General features: G+C 36.9%; 1 protein-coding gene across 4 annotated transcripts in view; it reads right to left on the bottom strand.

Moving 5' to 3' along the window:
- EML6 (EMAP like 6) overlaps nucleotides 1-21542 on the bottom strand; it is a 136682-nt gene that overhangs the window by 77652 nt on the left and 37488 nt on the right. For all 4 annotated transcript variants that reach the window (XR_012585935.1, XM_074578610.1, XM_074578609.1 and 1 more), the window contains exons 3-8: nucleotides 15553-15712; nucleotides 10449-10547; nucleotides 8356-8424; nucleotides 5403-5588; nucleotides 3380-3515; nucleotides 931-1132 (exon numbers count right to left, since the gene is read on the bottom strand). Coding sequence is in view for 3 of the 4 variants with exons in the window: in XM_074578610.1 (XP_074434711.1) it covers nucleotides 931-1132; nucleotides 3380-3515; nucleotides 5403-5588; nucleotides 8356-8424; nucleotides 10449-10547; nucleotides 15553-15712 (852 nt within the window). In the remaining variant the exon portion in view is untranslated. The remainder of the gene's footprint in view (nucleotides 1-930; nucleotides 1133-3379; nucleotides 3516-5402; nucleotides 5589-8355; nucleotides 8425-10448; nucleotides 10548-15552; nucleotides 15713-21542) is intronic.

Raw genomic sequence — 21542 nt, forward strand, 5'->3', positions numbered from 1 at the left:
AGAATCTTAATCTGAGGAAAGACTCATGAGACTGCCATAAAAAACCTCAGTCTTCCAAAAATCTCTCCGGTCCCCATGATCGCTTTGGTGATCAGGAAAATCTCAATCTCTTTAATAGCAGGTAAATAGTGACAATGGGGCATTATCCATGTCCAGTTGAGATAAGACATAACAGCTGTGTGGGTATGGGAGTACATCAACTACAATGAGAATCTTAGCTTAACTTCCAAAGTTTACAGTAAAGTCTTATTAAGCATATTAAAAATGCTTCATTTTTTTCAGAGGCTTACCAATTTGCCAAATTTTAAGAGGGACAGGAAAAGTAACACCCTTGACTTTGTGACAAATTCCACAAATATATGTACAAAGCTTCAAATCTCTGCTGCAAAGGCCCGAGGCACAAATGCTACAACTACACACCTGAAGGATCTTTCTCACTAGAGTAAACCAGTGCATTTTCAGTAATCTAATTTTCTGGCATTTTAACTGAATTGGTTTTAGATCAGATTTTCTAAACGCTCATGGCCGAGTCAGACACCTGCTGTGTAAAACATTGGTCAAAGGTATTTAGGTTTTAGGCTTGTCGTATATTATTAACAGAAGGGAAGTACGAGGTGACCATTCTCCATTTAGATACCTACACCTGCTGTTCAGAAAAGTAATGAGTTAGTACTTAAAGCAGAGCATATAAATCCAGCACGTTTTGAACACAAACACCAATTACTTTTACATGGTGCGTGAAGCCCAAATGTGAGGGCTGAAGAGAGAAAGTATTAGCTGCTAAGAAAAACACGGGGGAAAAAATGTTGTCTTAATGGAGTCTTAACATAAGGCCAGAAAATAAATTACAACTATGTCAAATTGACATTGGTTAAAAATGATGTGTACATGAATGAATGGACTAAAAAAGTAAATAAGATCTAGCCTTACCGTACAGATCGATCATCACTGCCTGTGACTGCTAAAGGCTTCTTTGGATGGACTGCCAGGGCCCAGAGTTCCCCTTCACAATGACCCTGCATAATCAGCATGGGTTTATCTCTCTCTCTTACTAGCACCTCAAATATTTCACTGTCCTGTGTCCCAGCTAAAAGTCTGTCTGCTTTCCAACAGACACTTCGGATGGATAAACCTGACAGGGGACAAAATAATCTTAGATTAATAGCAACGAAAAGATAAAGTGATAGTCAGTACAGTGAAGACCATTAAGACTTCAAGAGTTAATTTTTAACAACTTTTAAGCTTTGACAGTGAAGTTTAATAATACATCACAGCCGATTAAATCTCAAAACAGTTCTATTAAATTATCTCCATTTGTCAGAAAAACAGAAGGCTCAAGCCTGGGAAAATGCTGAGTATCTAACATTTTTGCTGCCAGTTTCTCAAGAGATCAAGCTCTTATTCTTTGAGTAGACCTTGGGAATTTACTTAGAAAAAAAACAATTCAATTTCACATGATTTGAAGATCTAAATTTTCAATTAGGCAAGGTTCCGGTGACTGAAGATGGTTTTATTCCTCTTTTCAGTACTTCACTTTTTTGCACATTTAAATAAAATGTTGAATGAAATTTTCATGGTTTGAGCCCATGTTATCACAATTCTCTACTTTTGTCCCAATTGGTAGATAAGAGAGATGGTAGAAATAATGGCATCAAGTTTGAATCACTCCGTAGCAGGTAGTCTAATGAGAATTCACCTTCAATAAGCCCTTCCTTGATTTAACTTCCACGCAGACCAAAATCTCTTCTTTGTCAGCCTGTAGAAGGATAGCTAGGTGCTTTCTACAAACAATGTGCTAGAAGAAGATACCCTGATGAATATTACAGCTCTGGAATGTAAGTTATAATTCTGAAGTAATAATTTTCCACAGCAGATAACTACAGTCAATTAAAAGTAACTGAAGTCAGAGAAAGTCTGTTTTGCATTGAGCGTGGACACATCCCAGGCAGCAATAAGAGCAAAATAATGGCTTCTATTCTGGTTTCACAAAATATGTGGGATAAAGCTCCCTCCCAGAATCACTTTCCAAAGAACCAAGGAGGTTGAAGATGCTTGTTTCATGTGTAAGTCCTGCTTTCTCTGTGCCGCCCTTCATAGATGTTATTCTGACTTTTATGAGGAATGGCCTGCCTGCAAGACTGGTATTAGCCAGACTGATCTGTCTAACCCACATGTACAGGCTTATTTCTCCACAATTTTTAGAAAGTCTTTCTAAATTGATCAGAACTGCTGTAAATGGTCATAAGGTCATTGTTTTCTAGAAATGAATGCTAAACATTATGATTCTGGCGGCAAAAACCTACATAAAGCCGGAACTACAGAGCAAAGGGACTACAGGTTGGGTGTATTTGACAACTTTTTTGAGGGCTAAATTCCATGAGCTGACACTACAGTAAGGCACACTGGTGGAGAGCAGTGTTCATCTAAGCCTGCTGGCAGCTTGCTTGTTGGATAAGCCTAGATACTGCAAACCTATGCATTTTACAAGTATTAGAACCATCAGCTGATCTGGTTTAATTAAGATGAAAAATAAACAGAACGAGCTTGTTACCAGAACACATGCCAAAATAACCATAATTGCGAAAGAAAATTTTATCCTTCTTAGGTGCCTCTTGACTATTCCAGTGGTAATTTTAATATGAAAACTAGGTCTAAAAACATAAGCTAAAAAGCAGGGGAAGTTAACACTAACCATTACAAAGTTGGCTGCCAGAAGGGTATAAAACCTACTTCAAACCAGCAAACGGACTGCACGTTTCTCTCAATTCAAAGGGATGCGTAGAATTCCCAGAAGACTAAGATCTTGATATATATATAGCATGCGTTATGATCTATGGAGATTATAAGCGCCCTGAGACTCTAATCATAAAATAAAGGGATGACGAAGCTCATAGGAAGCATGATTAGATTAAGCAAATATGATGGTCAAGAATTTGATAGCATTCTCTCTATTAAATATGCCAAGCGCTACCATTCCAAACGAACATAATGGAGTGCTCAGGTTCTCAGCATCTTTGAATATCAGGTTCCGGAAATCTCAATTAATTAAATGAATTGCAAGTAATTAATTAAGTTAAAGATTGGCTAACTTAATTCTCTTATTTTTTTTGTTTAATTAGTTTTTCCTTATTTTCTTGTATTTGCATGGTGGGGAGCAGAAACTATAAGCACTCCTCTGTTTATACTACGAAACATGGAAATCTCTTCAGGCTACATCATTGTCAGAGAAAAAAGGGAATACAGTCATTAAGAAAAAAAACAACAACGGTACATTTGTTGTTGTTAAACAGGAGAGACATTTATGCTTCAAATTAAATTGTGTCATAATGCATTATCTAGATGGATAATGTGAAAAAACATTAAAGTAATAGCTCATTACCTTTGTATCCTTGTTCAGTCTCCCTTAGGTCAATTTTAGTAATTGGTTTGAAATCAGTGTCCCATAACCGAATGCAACCATCTCTCCCTCCAGTGGCAAAACCTTCCTCACAAGCATACATACTAAAAATTCCAGCCTGTTAATCAATAGTATAACAAGTTTTAAAGTTCTTTACAATTGATTTAAACACACAAAGGAAATGGTTTTGAACAGACTCTTGTTAAAGGCTAGAAACTGCTAGGCAGTAAAACGTTGTCCATCCAGAAAGCAAACCAGCAAGCACAGGGGGATACTTTTATTTCAAGTGCTCCCACTTTAGTGATTTATGAAATTTTTGTACGAATAGCAGTGACACAGCCTATTTGCAGAACTTTAAATTTGGGTTAGTTAATATTATTATGAGGATTATTAAAAAAAATAATAGAACACTTAAAATAAATAGTTACCCAGAATAAACAAAAACAAGCAAACAAGCAATACAAATAATCTTACAGGTGTGGAGATGATTGAGACATTCTTTCATGAATTCAGTTCAGACATCATTTGGAATCTGACAGGAACTGAAAGAGTGTCAATTCATTCTCTTTGTTGAAAGACAAGTTTCTACTACAGTTTGAATTTCTTCTTCTATTTTTGAAAACGCCTCATTATTGACGACTGTGCTGTACTACCTTGGAACAGCTCATGGAATGCCTGCTGATTCAGTGTTTTATTAGGAGAACCTCTCAATTAAGAGACAAGTTGAACTGCATGGAAATCAATACAATGAAGAGAGGACCTCTTAAAAGTGGCCTTGTTCAATGTCTTAATAAATTAATATTTCTAATAATTAATTACATAAAGATTAGAAACTGGTCAAAAGAACACAGATTAGCCATGGCAAACCCCATAATTGATGAGGATGAAACAGAACACATTATATAGAAAGAGATTGTATTTAATCATTCTAATGAATCTAAATAAAACTCTGCAAACAAAACTCTGCAAATACACTACAGGGTTTTATTGTTTGCCAAAGATATTTCCATGTTATTGCAGCTGCATATAACCACAACCTGGCAATTACACGGTAGTTCTGCAGGGACGATGTCCCGCTGACTTCAGTCTGACTGTTTCATAAATTAGGGATTACTTCTATAAATAACGATTACTCTCTTGAACACTTAGATCTAATCTGAAAAGCTACTATGAATCTTGATGGACTAGCAACATAACTAACACTGTTAGGTTTGCATTGCTCTTTCTAGAAAGCTGCCAGAAGAAAACTATAGTGACGACTGTTAGATTTCATATCACTCTTCTAAGAAAAATACTTGTTTCCTTCTGTTCAAAAAACCCATGCTAGAATGCCATTAGCCACAATCATATTCAAAAGAGGGGCAGTTCTCAAATACATTAGAAACAAGACATGAAAATTCTACTGTGCCTTTACTGCAGGAACATGAGAGACATAAATTTATATTAGACTGGTTAGAAATCTAACATGATCCTATACATCGCCTTTCTCTCTGTAATTAGAAGTCCTCCAAAGTAGGGGGGTTGTTATGAAGCCAACTGGAGTAAACTGTCTTCGGAATATGGTCAGAGTGCAATTCACAGATTAAACAGCCTTACTGCACTTGGAAGCTTTGATGAAGAGTCGGTCTACAGTGCTGGGAATTATAGCAGTAAAACTCTATGTGAAACAAGATCATTTGGTTACGAACCATTTTTAGGTAAACTGATCATAACTGAAGCTACTCAATCTGTGAAACTTTAGATTTAGAAACTTCACTTTAGATTTATTCTTGGTTAAACCAATGCTATAAATATCAGTAGTTCTGTCAATATCAGTTCAGCAGCTACCATCTGCTGACAATTTATAAACAAAGTATAAGATTACATGTAAATTCTTAACTGATGAACAGTCTTAGACAATCTTCTAACCTGAAACAGAAGAAAATCTTCATATATAAGCCTTCAAGAAGTTTTTCAATTCAATGAACAACTCATTTCAGAAACCGACGTTAAAAACACAACTTACACTATGTGCTCCTTGAATTGTGCGGACTAAGTTTAGCCCTTTCCAAACATAGATGTCTCCATTTAAAGCACCAGAGTACGTGATATCTTCTTTTGCACATGCTAAACAAAGGATAGTTTGGAGATCTCCTGTTTTACCAAATATTCCTCTCTTTGCTGTCAGCGCGTTTCCACACAACGTCCAAAACTGTGAAATGTAAATGGCGTATTAGGAAAAATTTCTGCAGCATTTCTGTTTTTTTCATATTACTGTGCAGATCTCACAGATGTACATCCTTACAGAACACTGTCTGGACAGACACTTAAATGATTCCTGTTCTCCTATCAGAATGCCCATGACTCCAAAAACTGCCCACTTACCAAGGAAATCCCCAGGCAAATGCTGTTCAGTCTAAAAACAAAACAAAATGATCAAACTGTTTGAGAAAGTGAGGCACAATTCTGATTCACTATTGCTACACTACCCTTTCTCATTATTTCACTGTCTTTTATCATGTTGTGCTGGGTGACATCTGTCAATGTGAATGAACACTTTTTAAAGGCAGGAACGTCCCATTTTTTCTTGTCTGCAAAACTTAAAACACACCTGTGGTTCTGAAGTAATAAAATACCTGATCTTAAAGAAATTATGTGCCCGGAGTAGACATTTCTGCCCTTTTCCAGTGCACTGAAAGAGATATGCCCCTCAAATATAGATACATTTACTGAGAAACCATCTGCTGGACGGAGACTGCACATGCTTGTACATGAAACAACTCTCTGACTATGATAGTGGTAGGTTCTCTAAGCGTGGAACGGTGACTTTCTTGACTTCTACACAGACATAGTAACATTCTGCAAAAAACAACGCAAGACCGACTGGGGAAAAGAGTCAAGAGAACATGAAGTTTGTCTTAGAAGGGTGTCTTTAGTGGCTGGCTATAAATAACATATTCTTTCTTTTTGAATCAGAGTGCTTTTTTTTTTTTTTTTTCTAAATAAACAGAATTTTATCAAGCAGAGAGGATAGTCAGTGCATTCAGTTTCCCCTGAAGGATCAGACCTTCCAGGGTAGGCGGACTAAAGAGAATTTCAATTAGATGCGTAAGAGAAGTGTTGAAATATCCAGGCGTGCCAGCACTAGAAGTTCTGGACACGTGTGGAAACAGAACACTGAATCATAGTCCTGAATGGATTTGCCAACTCAGGTCTTTATTAGCTGAGGTGTCTACGTTCTGTGGTCCATTGCACACTGAAAAGAGACTTTCAGAGACTGGACAGGAACATTGAAGTGTTTGACATAGATGCATAATGTCTATCTCATTCCCACTTTACGTGCTTACATCTCTTCATGGCTCTAAGCTGAATTTTTAGGTCTTTCTCTTTGTACTCACTCCTATGAAATTCCTCTAAAGCTGAATTCCAGAGAATCCTTGGATCAAGGATTTTTATTGCAGATCCTTCTCTATTTCTAATTCGATTAAATTTTCCCATTGCCTCTTAACATGAGCCAATTTACAAGAAGGCAGCAGGAACACTTCCCCCAGGGCTTTGATGCTGTGAGTAAAACGTATACTCTCCTTACTTCTGGTTCACTGTAGAAAGGCAAGAAAACTGGTAGCAGTGTTAGGAAACGGGTGGAGGGAGGATCCTAAGCTCAGTGAGAGATTCCTTAGCACCTAGGCTTTACCGCCTCTTCTAATATCTGCTCAGCCAAATGAGCCAAATAGAACCGAAACACTAAAGGAAGAGATGGCACTATTCCCAAGCATTCGTCTCGATTCTCAAAGTGATACAATTACTTTAGAGCTGTTCTTTCCCTTTGTTTCAAGTTAAAGTAATTATCACATTCCCACAGCCTTATAATGAATGGCAAGTATACAGACTGCTGTTTGAGCATCACTGTATGGAAATATCTAACCATCACACACACTCCCCTTTTTTTTATGTGCCTGTATCGATATCTATTTACTTTGCCTGGTATTATGCATGTTCAGGGTAATTACAACCATTTTAAACAGAATACAGGTGCCAAACAAAGACAGGTTTTGGAAAACAGCTCACAGAATACAACAGATGGTACCACTTCTGCCAAAACCACCCACAGTTTGAAAGCAGTGGTGGTTTTAAGGGCACAAGCTTCTCAGTAACCAGAACTAGAGATATTAACTGGTTTCCTAAACTTCTAGTTAAAGCTCTTCCCACTCCAGTCATGTGAAATAATTGCCATCTGTTAGGAATGCTTTTGATAAGACAGGAGAAAAATAGAAACCCGCAGGGAATATTGGCAAGCAGGATTTCTTTCTAAGCTTTTTACAAGCACGAGAATGTTTTGTCCTAAACTTACAGTATGTATCTAGGTTCATATGTAAATCACCTCCAGAAAAGAGAGCAAATAGTGAGGCCCTAGAGTTTTCATCTGTTCATCTCTGCAGGTCTTGCAAACCTTCCCTGCAGTGTTCCTACCAATGCTGGTAGCGTGAAAGAACCTGGTCTCGTGGGAGGTGTCCCTGCCCACGGCAGGAGGGTTGGAACTAGATGATCTTTAGGGTCCCTTCCAACCCAAACCATTCCATGATAGGCCAAACAGCAGGTCATTCAATTCATGCTTTTAACTTAGTTCATCCTTAGTTCAGTGACCCTTTGTGATGCTTGATGAGAGAAATCACTAAAGGCTGAGACAATTTTCAAACAATTGGGGTGGAATGGAGAAGGCAGAGAACCCCAAAATTACAAGTGCATAATGATGAAAATTACACCAAATGATCTTCCCACTTTGTTTGTTAAGTGGGTCTGCCCCTCAGTCGCTGCTGAATGGCTAAATTGGCTTCAAACTAAAAGTTTTGCTAAAATGTTCACAGAGAAAAGAGAAAAATATAAACTGCCTTATATTTAAAGCTCTCATCACATAAGAGGAAAAATTTTTTTGTGACATTTATTTACTTTTTATCAAGTAAACAATAAAAGCTATTTACCTTTATGTGTTTTACTCCACAGCTGACGATTCTATTTGCTTGATACTGATCCCAGGAAATATCGAATATCTGTTAAGAAATACAGTAAGCTGATATTTAAAATTATACAGTAATCGCATTCAGGCTCAGTTTGCTTTTACTAATTTTTAGGCATCATTTCTATTGCAACACGCTATTAAAAATGAAAGAATGCTATTTAGGTAAATTTGGTCCTCTCTGTAAACAAAGATGAAGGCAAATAAGCAGGCTTCCTCATATAGTTCTGTCAACGCACCTCGTTCCTGCCTTCACACTATCAATCTGTTCTAGCTCCAAGATATTACTGAATAATCAATATTTACTGTTTCAAATAAAATGGGAATTATGGTGTAAGCTAATGTTCCTTAGTTTAGGAAAGAAAGAGCGGTACATTCCTCTTTATTCGTTATTTTAGGTAAAAGGTACAGTACCTAATTTAACCTGATTACCAAAAGACCTCGGTGACAAAATTGGCGAATATCATTCATCTGACCTAATCTACAAAGTTAAAATTGATTTTTTCATTTTGACCAAACTTACAGTGTATTCTATGACTACATGAATATGTCAAATGGAAAATATTGTATAAAGTTTGGAAGCAAAAAGCTTGTATTTTGGCCCAGATTTTCAACAATATGTTATTTTTAGATTTTTCACCTCTGGCATTCAGCTTTTCAGTGCCCAAGCTGAGAACCAACGAAGTTACCACAATCATCAGTTACTTCAGCAAACGTATGTCTGTAGACAAAGACAATGAGACTTTTTGCTGCTTTTAGATCTTTAGCTGTTAAGTATAAATCACAAGAGAATTTCAGTCAGTTTACAGGAACATATTATCTTAAGCCTACCCATAATTCATTTTATATGAAAGGAAGCACTGCCTTCCTACAAAATATTTATCTTCTTTATAAACACCAGGACTTACAGTAGTTCAAGTACTATTTTATTTAAGTGTTGCTAAAACGCACAAGATGTTTCACCTTCAGAAATGCTTTATGACTCCTGCACATTAAATCATCAGAATTTGCGGTCTAATTAGATATGCATTCTTTCCCACTCCCTCTTCAGTGCCAAATCTCCTTTTTCTGGTTGTGAAAGCCTACTTAGGCTAAGATTTTAGTACTTCCTGCTTGTCCTGGAGTCTTCTGCTAATTCAGAACCTGATCTTGTACCTACTGAGGTCAGTAGCAAAACATCCACTGACGTAACTGGAAAGTGAATCAGTTCTGAGAAAGAAATTCAAATAAGGACTAAGATTCTGTTGTGTTGGGAATATGGTAAGTAAAAATGAAGTACCAGATTTATTCAGATGACACACAATCTATCTATGCAGATAGACTGTATGTACACACAAACTGTAAAGAAGGGTTTAGTCTGCTGCTTTGCAGATATAAATACTCCATCATGTGTAGTAAAACATTATAATACCTCAAAATTATAACATTCTAACATGTTATAATATCATACTATGGATAAGAGAAAAGTTGTCAGAATGTGTCCATAATTTATTTTAATGTATGCATCCTTGTGCTTATATATCTTGGGGAGATATTTTGCTTATGCTAAATCTGCTTGAACATTTCCTATCCCGAATAATATTCTAAACTCAGACTTTTTCTTTTATATAGATATAAAAGGGATATTTATTCTAAGTATATTTCTCCTACAGGTAACTGTCTTAAGCAAAAATGAAAGGGAGATTATTAAACTTTCCTTCAGAATAAATTGTCTTTTCGACATGTTCAGACAGAACATTATCTTTGTCCACTGGGCTGGCTTTTCACATCTTATATAAAGAGCTATAAATCACCCCAATCAGTGCGTAATTAGAAAGTATTTTCTCCCTAGGCTTCCTAGACAGTCAGCTCAAGAATCCATCATGTGCCTCATTTATTAACACAGTGCTTTATGCTATGTCTGGCACAAAGATAAGAAATAAATACCTTGTTCAGTGTTTTAAAAGCCAGGCAGAATGAACAAAATTATCTTTGAATTAACCTAGCATAAACAAAAATTATTTTTAATAGACTTTTGTAACTCCCAGACAAAATTCAGTAAACCCTTCATATGATTACCCTGTCTGAATGTCCTGTAGCTGTTGCCAGTAGTTTTCCTCTCTTCCAGTCCCAAATACACACTGTATTTTTGGCATCCAGTCCCACTGAAGCTAAACGCTAAGGAAAAACAATAGTAATCCAGTTAACAGAAAATAAACTCAAAAATCAGTTTACTGTAGTTCAGATTATTGTGTGTACAAATGGATTTTCCCATATGTGACTTGTGTTTGAATTACGTTACTAAAGGTACCATCAAGATATTCACATATCATTTACTCACTGGAGAAAACACTGAAACGTCTCATCTTTTCCAAAAAGTCAGGTTATTAATTTCAGGTGACCAATGTCTCAAGAACAATTCTTATCATGAAAGATTTGAGGTGCTTGTTTCAGGTGCACACCATTCGATCATTTTGATCTATTAGCCTGATAATAAAAGCAAATGGGAAATAAAAGCTCTATTTCCAAATAAAATTTTGTTCATTATGTTCATTTTGTTGAGCTTTAGAATCAGAATTGGATATATTTTTAATAATTGCCTTTTACATAGCTTAGTATATCAAATAACCAATTACAACAACTAATAATTTTAATACATTTAAATCTCAATAATGCAAGAAAGAAAAAGAACAATGTAAAATGGAAGGGAAAAATCTTCCTGTCCATCTTGAATTTATTGATAGCAAAAAGTTCAGGTAGGCCTGAATCTCAGTTTCTTTGCACCCTGGTATTGACAATGACTATTTGAATAATTAGGGAAGCGGGGAGAGAAGGTGGATCACACACATCTGCAACATATCCAGAAGATCAGTGGTTCTTGTGGAGGTTGTAGGTTTTTTCCCTTCCAGTGATTTTGCTAATTATGTCCAACTTGATGTGAATGCCGTCAGAGTTTCTCTCAAGTGAATAATGCTCTATCTAGTGAATAACGCATAGCTCAACCAATATCCTACCAAGAAATGTACTAAGCGATATGGTATTGATGAATCACCACCACCACCCCAAAAAAACCCAAAACAACCCATCTAAAACCACCAAAAAACTATTTACAGACTTATACTACAAGTGCCTCTGAGCCCAGGCTACTTTTCTATTGTCTTTCAATTAAATAAAAATACCTGGGGTCTTGTTAATCAAACTGTGAAAGAACCTACTGCAGGAACTTGCAAGACACCAAGTAGTCAGAAGACTTGATTATGATATATTACGTGAAAATCTGTTTGAAAACTCTCCATATATGAGTCTTTGAAATGGCAGATAAAGGTAGGTTCAAAATTTGGGGTTCTGTTGCTAGATGTGATAGAAAAGATTTGGGGTTCAATCTCAGATGTGCACTGAATATCTGCATTTAACCTAGGACAACATGCTTGATTATTAGATATATGGTAATGAAGGAAAAAGAAAATCAAATATGGGAAAGAACAAACATGCTCCTGCCAGTTACCATCATAAAAATATTTATTTTGAGAAAGGACTATTATTGTAGCAAAAATAAGTTTTATTTGTCCTTGAGCAAACTACACCTACCCAGGGATTTGAATGTACTGGTCAAAACACAAGATATTTTTCATGGACCCTTCACTGATTTCCAACTTTTTCTCACCTCTTTTATAGTCTTCTCTTCACCATGGAAACCATGGCAGTACTTATGGTATCTTTTAGATTCATGATGTAAACAGCATCAGACCTGAACTGTAACTACCAGCCAGGAAATTACCATTAGTGGGGTAGATGGACAGTGAAAGTACTAGGGAAAATTAAGAAATATTTTATATTTTCTTTTGACATAGGTCTACTGAGGAAGGTCTCCTGCTGGCAGAAAAGTAAAGTGACAAATGCTGAATTTCCTTTTTAGTTGAAACACTAACACTTTTAGTCCTCCTCCTTCTGGAAGAGAATTTGATGGAATTCTGTTCAGAGAATGCACAGAACTACCAGAAGAAAATATCTGTCAAGGAGTTTATGCACATAATTAAACTATTTTTAAATCTACACAGATTTAGAAGATCTGGCTAAAGAAGCCTACTGCTACCGAATGCCAAATTTAGAAATGTATGTATGTATTATGGCAGTGCCCTCCCCACTCCATTAAAAAAAAATAATAATAATTTTTTAGAAAGCACACAAAAAGGGTTCATCTAAAATAACTCAGAACAGAAATTGAACTGTAGGGTATTGTTGAAATACTTCACTTCAGTATAAAAGACATCAGCTTGGTAGGTAATTCTATGGAGGGTAGATGTTAGTACTTTTAAGGAGAAACTGCAGTTAATTCCTTATTCAAGAAAAGACATTTTTAATTATAGGCAAAGTGACAGCTCTTCATTAAACATTTGAACAAAGTGCAGCTTCCCTCCCATCAAATGTCATCTCCTGGTCATACAGAAAAAGCCCAAACTAAAATATGTATTTTTAAATAGCAACAGTTCTGCAAGATACTCGGCTCCCATAAGTACTTTTAAAATACAGTATTAATTACGGATAATGTACAAAATAGGAAATTTACTCAAAATATATTTGTCTCCAAATTGAAAGCTATATTGAAGGTACATAAAATAAAGAAAGCATATAAGCTATCCTCTGATTTAAGTTGCATAATGATCTTCTCCGTATATTATGAAAGATAACAAATCCTGTTTATTCTCCATTACCGAGTTTGTGGTAAAGTATGAGAGGGAAGCACTGCAGAGACAACGGAGCTGTCTCCATGCAGTGTCAGCTGAAGTCCAGCAGGACGTAATGTTTCACAACTAGTTCATTTGAATGCCTGAGACAGACACCCCAGAGTTTCTGGTCCAAGAAGAGCTAATTAACTTGGCTAAAATATAGATACACGGCGTCAATATTTTGGGAGCGCAGTAAATCCACGTACTGGAGCTGTGCAGCTCTCAACACAGCGGCTATGCTTGGAACCAGCAGCTGTGCACAGCAGAGCGGGAGGAAGCCAAGCCGATTTTATGGGGATCCAGCTCAGGTAGAGAAGCAGAATTATCTGGGCTTTTCCCCAGTCTACTTTTATTTAGAAAGTGGACAGCTGACAGAGGTAGCAGAGAAAATAATACATTGCTTATTGCGTCTATACCTTATGCGACTCTGAATTTATTGGTGTTTTGGGGCTAAAATACAAATCTTTTTTGGATATTAATAGACATTCAATATAAAAGAATGAAAGGTATGCACTAGAAGGAAAGCTGCAAGCAATGTATGTGAAGTCTGTTTTGTCCCATCACAAGATGCCAGCTCCCTTGGGTGTGCTGACTAAATAACCTGGAACTGCTAGAAGCTCTGAATTCCAAATACTCAAAGTCTTTCTAACACGCCCTTTAGTTTTGGCTCACCACAGCAGCTTCTTCTGCAAAGGCAGAAAGAGCAGCAAAAAGCCAAGATACATTATCCATATTTATGTCTTCCAGCATTGGTCCTTCTCCAGACATAACAGCGTTCTGTGCGCATTTTTATTTCCAGAATAAACTGCAGCTTCTCCAGCACCTCCAGAAAAAGAACGTTACTGTTCTGCAAGGTCATCACAGCAGGAAATTCAGTTTTTAATTACAGGAAGACACCCAGCAGGATTTTCAGAGAAGCCTCCACCTTTAACTCATACTGACCGGGCTCTTTGGTGAGTCTTTATTCCCATCAGGTGCTTAAATAGATTTTTTTAAATGTTTATCCACCAGTCTTACGAGGTTAAAAATAAGAAAAAAATTAAGAAGAGGTATTTCTGAATTAACAATATCTTAAAAAATTTTATAGCATTAGAAGTTTTGTTCTGTTGACTTGAGGGTTTTCTCAAGTGATTTTTTTATTCCACAATTCCCATGAACACTTTTTTCTTCAATTAGAATTGGCACAGGAGATTTCAGAGAAAATGGCTTTACTTTAAGAAGACTGGAGGAAGATGGTTGAAAACTAGGCTTAAAATAGAAAGCTAGTTCCAAATTTTAAGGAGGAAATATAATCCATAGTGCTGTTTAGTAATTCAAGTTACTCAATGCTTTTTAGTTAGTGTTCTTCATTTCAGACTAACCTTTAAACTGAATATACACAAGATAATGCACAATAAAAACTACTTTTGCTTCATGTGAGAATACATCTTATGCATTGTATGGCCAGTGCTGAGTAATAAAAAGAGTAATAAAAGCACTGTGTGGACAGTGGCAGAGTAGCTAGGCATATGATGATAAAGCACTTCTCAACAGACAGCTAGCCATCTAGTACGTGATTTTAAGAAAATTATCTAAAGGCAGTTCTGCCCTATTAGTATGCAAGTCTGAGGTACAGAAGCAAATACAAAAACCAACTCGGATCTGTGCAAGAAGCCAGGTATCGGCTTATCTAAGCATTCCTAAAAATATTTTAGCAACCAACTATAAAGTATGACGACAGTCATACATATATTTTAACCAGAAAACTCACGTGGACATCAATAATGATAAAATTGCACAGATAGATATTTATAAAATTATGAATGTGAAATATTTATCAGGTTTACGCAAATCATAGATCTATTTTCATCCTACTTCATTCACAACCGAATGTTTTTAACAGTTCACCTCCAGGGGAAAAAAAAATAAATCAATGAGTTTAGCTGTGAATAGCCCACATTTACTTATAATTTAAATTTTGTCTCAAGATATCATATAATCATATAATCTAATAACATTGCACAAAGCCACACACTGTGTCCTAACCCCATTATTCAATTAAATTGACTGTGCACTGCAGCCAATAAGACTCTCCTAACAGTGACGTTACTGAAGTTCCTCTGACAAAAAAGCTGCAGGATTGTGAGGACTCTGCCAGGAACTGATCTCTTTGAACAGCAGGTGACAAGTATGCGGTGAAGCTATTACATCTGAGCCACAGAAGGCCATTTCTTCTACGGATATTTGTCCAACACGCAACGCCTCTGCTTAACTTGAATGCTAGGCTGTGATTTTCGTCTCAAAACCATCTTCTTTGAAAGACCTGTATTTGCAGTCCTTGCATTCAAAATTTAATTGCAATAAGAGTTTCAGTACTACAGCCGTATATCTAAAGATGTAAAATACTTTAACATGTATATCTTCCAGAATCAGAAATCAAACTAAATTCAAAACACAGAGAAAGAAGACATACAAACCTGGCCATCTGAATCAAAAGCTAAGCAGGCAACTCCATGTGTATGTGCATCCTTAAGAACAGACACAGTCTGTACACGGTAGGAATCCCAGATGCAGATGTAAGGGTCCTTCCCAACCTGCCCTGTAGCTACTAAAGTTTTATCCGGGTGAACTGCAAGGCTGAAATAGAACACAGTTTAAGTTACAATACACTTTTTGAATCAGTAAAATACTACTAAAAATGTTAAATATACTACTACTATAGTTAAAATACTACTAAAAATGTAAAATACTACTAAAATTCACTTTATGTTTTTTTTTTTTAGTTCTCAGAAACTTCAGCTCCTTTTGCTTTATTGGAAGGGTTATATCAAGTGTTTTCAAAACTCAGTCTATCCCATTATTTGCTGCTGTCTTAAAATAACATTTAACCGAGACTCACATGGATAATGCAGAATACAATTTATCATATTTTAACTGGAAAATTCAAGGAAAACATAACCAGAGAATTTTTGAATACTTTTGATTGATAAGCTGAATCCTCTCATCTTTACGTGTTTAAAGATGGCAGCCTCAGAACAGAGAAATCAATTGTTTCTCCTATATTTGCAGAACAATGATATATGTATTTTAAGATCTACTTTTAGTTACTGCTGCCTAAGGAGAGGTAAAATTTACTGTATTAATTTACCTCATTTTCTCTAACAGCCAATTAGAAATAGTACTTTGCACAAAAACTGACGCATCAAGCAGTATTTCTACTACTTAATTCCAAGAAAGGTGCCAACGTTCCGAAAACTCTTTCCTGGTTTTCAGTGATTAACTCCAGCGGTGTTCAGAAGACTTGCTTTGGCCAAGTCTTTCTTATATATTTATTAAACATAGACCACTCAACTTTTTTACCCGCTAGTATTTGTACAGAGGTATGTTATCACAACCTGCATTCTAATGCAGGCTCTGTTAGCAGAATCAAGCTATATTTCTGTTCACAGTCCTTCAGAGAGGAAGATCTCCACAGCATCCTTCTCTCTCACCCCTGCCCAAGTGTGAACATTAACATGTACTTTCATTTTGTCGTTTTGGGAGCACTTCTCTTAGATGTCAAACGTTTTCTGGACCCAAACAGTAGCATCATTAAAATAAAAGAAAAACATTCCTGATTGCACATAACAGATTTTCGTTGTAACACAAAAGACAAAAGGCTGCCATTTAGCAAACTTCATCCCACATTAACAAGAGGAATGCAGGCTATCAGTAGTGACACAGTACTAGAAGCTGCTCTTTGCCATCAATCTGAGCTATTGTCAAGCTATCGTTCAACCCTTGAGGTATTCTCTTTGACAAAACCCAGAGGACCTAGTTTTAAAACCTAGCTTGGGGATGTTAATAATAAAAAACCCTCCCTAAAGTAATATGACTACAAAGACAGTTTTACACTGTTATCCAGGAAACAAATTTGAACAATGACTGAGCACATAAGCTACAGACGGAATAAGGAAAAATATCCTATTAATAAACTGACATTCAAGAGATGGCTTAGGGCAGCTCAATGTTTCTTCTATCCCAGGAGTAGGTAATACTAATTTTTAAGAAGAATTCATCAAAAAACTTAAGGAAGTTTCAAAAACTGACGTATTCATTTTTTTTCACTTTAAAGAACAATTGACACAAAAAGAACAATTTTAGCACAATGCTCAGTAAAACTGTTTTATCTGCTCCTGCTTCTTCCTCCTTTCCTTCATAGACTTGGATTCTACATGATACTGTGTGTCACCTAGTTCACCTCAATATTAATCCTAGAAGGGGAATAAGGGATGACTCCACCATACTTAAGCTGTGATACCTATAATTAAGTTAGAATGCTATTTCTTCAATGATAAAAACCAGATGGAAAGGATGTAATTGGGCTAAATCTATCTCACTGCTAGAACAGAACTGCAGCTTGATTACATCTACCACTGTTTTGTACCGTTCGGTTTTCACATAGTAGAACTTCCTATTTACATTGTGTATTTTACATTTTGTACTTCTGGATATAAGGTTAAGAACAAGAACACATTTCCTACAACCTAAATATGTCTGTACTGAATGTATCGGTTATTTGTTTTATCCTTTTTGACGCATGAAGCCAACGAGTGAAGGAACTAAAATTAGGAACTAATATAATTTTTTGGCACCTAAATAAGTAGTCTGATTTTTGAGACCCGCTAAGGACATTCAACCCCCGTTAACAGCCTTTACAATGCACTATAGCTGCCTACGTTCAGTCTGGCTGTTAGATAACTATGTGTCTATTTTGGGCAGAGAGAACAGTGGGTTACAGAGTAAGGAAATGGAGTCCAATTTCAAGAACAAATCTTAGCAATGGATAACTGTATATATGATCTATATGTTTGTTGTGAATTAAAATATAAGAATTGTATGCGCAACTGTAAAATATATATGCAGTATGAATCTGTCATGGTTTTGGTTGGGATGGAGTTAACTTTCTTGCTAGCAGCTGGTGTAGCGCTACGTTTTGGATCTGGGATGAGAAATACTGTTGATAGCGCACTAATGTTTTTGGCTGTTGCTAACTACTCGAGGCCTTTTCCGCTCCTCACATCACCCCGCTGGCAAGTGGAGTGGGTGCGCACAAAAAAGGTGGGAGGCGACACATCTTGAACAGCTGACCCTGACTAAAGGGACGTCCATGCCATACGATGTCATGCTCAGTACAGAAGGCTGGGAAGGAAGAAGTACAGAAGGGCAGGGAAGTTCAGAGTTATGGCATTTGTCTTCCAAAATAACCATTATGTGTGATGGAGCCCTGCTTTCCTGGAGACGACCGAACACCTGCCTGCTGACTGGAAGCAGTGAATTAACTCCTTGTTTTGCTCTGCCTGCGTGTGCAGCTTTTGCTCTACCTATTAAACTGTCTTTAACTCAACCCAGGGGTTTCTTTCCTCACTTTTACTCTTCTGATTCTCTCCCCCGTTGCAACTGTGGCCAGTAAGTGCGAGTGGCTGTGTGGTCCTAGCTGACAGCCGGAGTTAAACCATGAAGGGTCACTCCCTGTCTTCAGATTGTAAGATTTCCTGGTGGCACGGGTTCTGTGTCCTTTCCCTGCCTTTTAAAATGAGCGTAAACTTCATTGCTTGTGTTTTGAACAATTAGGTGCATTTCTTCAACCTTTCTAAGCAAACACCCTAATCTGTATCTAAAGCACTTACAAAGATACCACATTACCGTTTGCACCACTGTGAAATACTGAAATACTGTGATAATCAGTGCAATATAAAAATATGATTAGAATAGATTAGGCATTCAAACAACAGCAATTTATGGTATAGAAAAATTACATTAGGGAACTACTTCCTATTCCTTCCAACAGGAAGAACATCTAGAAATACAAGTGTCTTTATTATGCAATCAGGCAATTTTCTGCAAGTCCCAGGCAACAGGTCCGCAGAGAGCTGTCTGAGATTCATTAGGGTATGTCAGAGATGTTCGACTAAAGCGAATGGTTGGATCACTGAAGATTTAACACCTCTAAGCAAGTCATGAATTTCTTCACTCCCGCACTTTCTGCCACATGACTTTACGTCCCTAAGCTTGTGCTCCCTTGCTCTGCTCATCCACCAGAGTTTGCACGCTCTTACCAGTGGACATCCATTTGCACACCTACTCTCAGGATTGAGACTACGTAACAGTTCCAGTACCTAATAACAAAAATAAATAAACTGTGAAAACAAAATCAAGATTTATCTCTTAAATTGATGAACATTTCTCTTAAATGCAATTCAGGTAATTCCCATGCTTTTCTCGTCAGCACGATGCGCAAATTATACTAGCAAAGGCTTTACCATCAATGATCAGTGAGAACGGGGTTCTTCCATGAGGAGGGATGATCAGGGAAGCAAGGGCAGCTGTGGCACGTGCAATGCTGACCAGGGTGTAGTTCCCACAAGATCTAAGCATCTGGGCAGAAGAAATTTCACAAGAAAATTTCTCCCTGCTTTCCAGGCTTGGGGGAAAAGGAACTGGACGCTCCCTTGCTAAAGAGTTGGGGTGGAAACGGAAAGGATAAAAGCAGCAGCAATTGCTGCTGGTACTGCTTGCTGGTAGTGGCAGTCACTTCCCCATATGCCTCGACCTTCTCTCTGTGGGAACAGTAACAGGAGCAGGTACACGTGTAGGGTAAGAGGCAGAGATCAACTGCTTTGGAAGTGCACATTCACTTCCTTCCAGGGAAGGCAAAGCAAGCAAGGGGATTCCTGTCAGTCTGCTCTTGTGAGCAGCTGAATGCTTTTGTGTATGAATAAAGCTGTGAATTCCAAAAGCACTCTGATGTGTTTGCAAAAAAAAAAATATCGTTAATGAAAGTGCCTTAACATTACACCTTATTAATAAAAAGGTCTATTAGGAAGAACAGATTTCAGGGAACATTTCCCTTTGCCTCCCTCCCAAGATCAACAATTCTGAATCTAGCATCCAAGGCTGGAACCCTGTTCATTTAGGATAATTAAAGATGCCAGTCATGTGTTCCCGCAGGGTCTGATGAAATGCTTTATAAAAGTCATTAGTGGATCCATCTGGTCTGGGGGCCTTGCCAGATGGTAAACTCTTACTACCTCTGCAATTTCTGTTGCAATAATATCCCACTCCAAGATTTTCTTTTTTCTTGTAGAACTACATCAGAATTTTAAGGGACTGAAAGTATTTGTTTCTTGTCTATATTGTATTTTTTTGGTTTTCTGTACTAGGTTCCATACACTTATATACACATAATACAGAACTCAAGTTTAAAACCAAGATGGAACTAAGTAGAAAAGTTTAGATATGGAATGCAAACTACTTCAAGTAATTGAATTGAATGTTAAATTGTTTAATTGAGTATTACATTGTAATTTATGGATTTAAATTGTCCCCAAACTGTGGATAAAACACTTTTTTCTTTGCAAAGGACGCAGTCAAGGAACTAGAGAATTACAGGTGGTAGAAAGAATGGATGACTGGGAAGAACAGAAAGGGGTGAGGAAATTGATGAAGGTTGAGGAAGAGAAGTTTCAAGGAGAGAAGAGACGGCTCAGGGTGGGTTTAATGACACATCCCGAACATCAAAAGCAGTTATAGAGAAGGTGGAAGTACTCTTTTCACAAGGATGTGCAGGGAGGGGACAAAAGCCAAGAGATACAAGCTGCTTCATGGGAAATTCTGTCTGGATACAAGAAAAACATTCTTCACCATAAGAAGAATTAAAGATTGGGATAAGTTGCCTAGAGAAGTGGTAGAATTGCCCTCGCTGGAAATGATTCAAGACTTACTTGGCTTGACAGGACCCTGGATAACCTAATCTAAGGCCATGCTCTCAAAAGAAAGTTGGACTCGATGATCTCTGGAGGGCCAAAACTGGACTTTTCTATTATTCCAAATACAGAAATACATCAAGAAAGCCTAAAGGAATCAAAGTAAAAATGCATTTTGGCTCACAGTGGTTCACTTGCATTAGATAATTGCTCCTTGATCCTGCAAAAAGAAAGCAACTCCTGTTATCTTTAATACATAACACACAGAATTGATAGGTTTGTTGAGATCTTGAAATTGGTGAATTAGATAAGAGATAGGAGATTAACACTCACTATTCTGGGTCTTTTGAATATATCACTACACTATCCTATTTATCAGGTAGTCAAAACACTTTCACTGCAGCAGCCAAAGGCTAAACATTTGCTTTTATAGTTTTGAGCATATAATTGTTCAAGGTATGTTTTCTATTTATGAATGCCATGTTAAATTGAATGTTTTTATAACCATCCTCTTAAATATTCTTTGATTAACATGAATCAAGCAAATACATTCTTCATACAAACTAAAACTAGTTTCCAGAACATCCCACCTGACAAACAAGAACTGATTTTTGAAAGAGGAAGTAAACATCTACAGTTCTGAATGAAGTCAATGCAGACTGTGATTGAAAATCACTGTGTTAGATGGACTTGTCATCCATCTCTTGACAAAACAATTCATT

Source organism: Larus michahellis, chromosome 3 (genome assembly GCF_964199755.1).
Source record: "Larus michahellis chromosome 3, bLarMic1.1, whole genome shotgun sequence".
Classification (NCBI taxonomy): Eukaryota; Metazoa; Chordata; class Aves; order Charadriiformes; family Laridae; genus Larus; species Larus michahellis.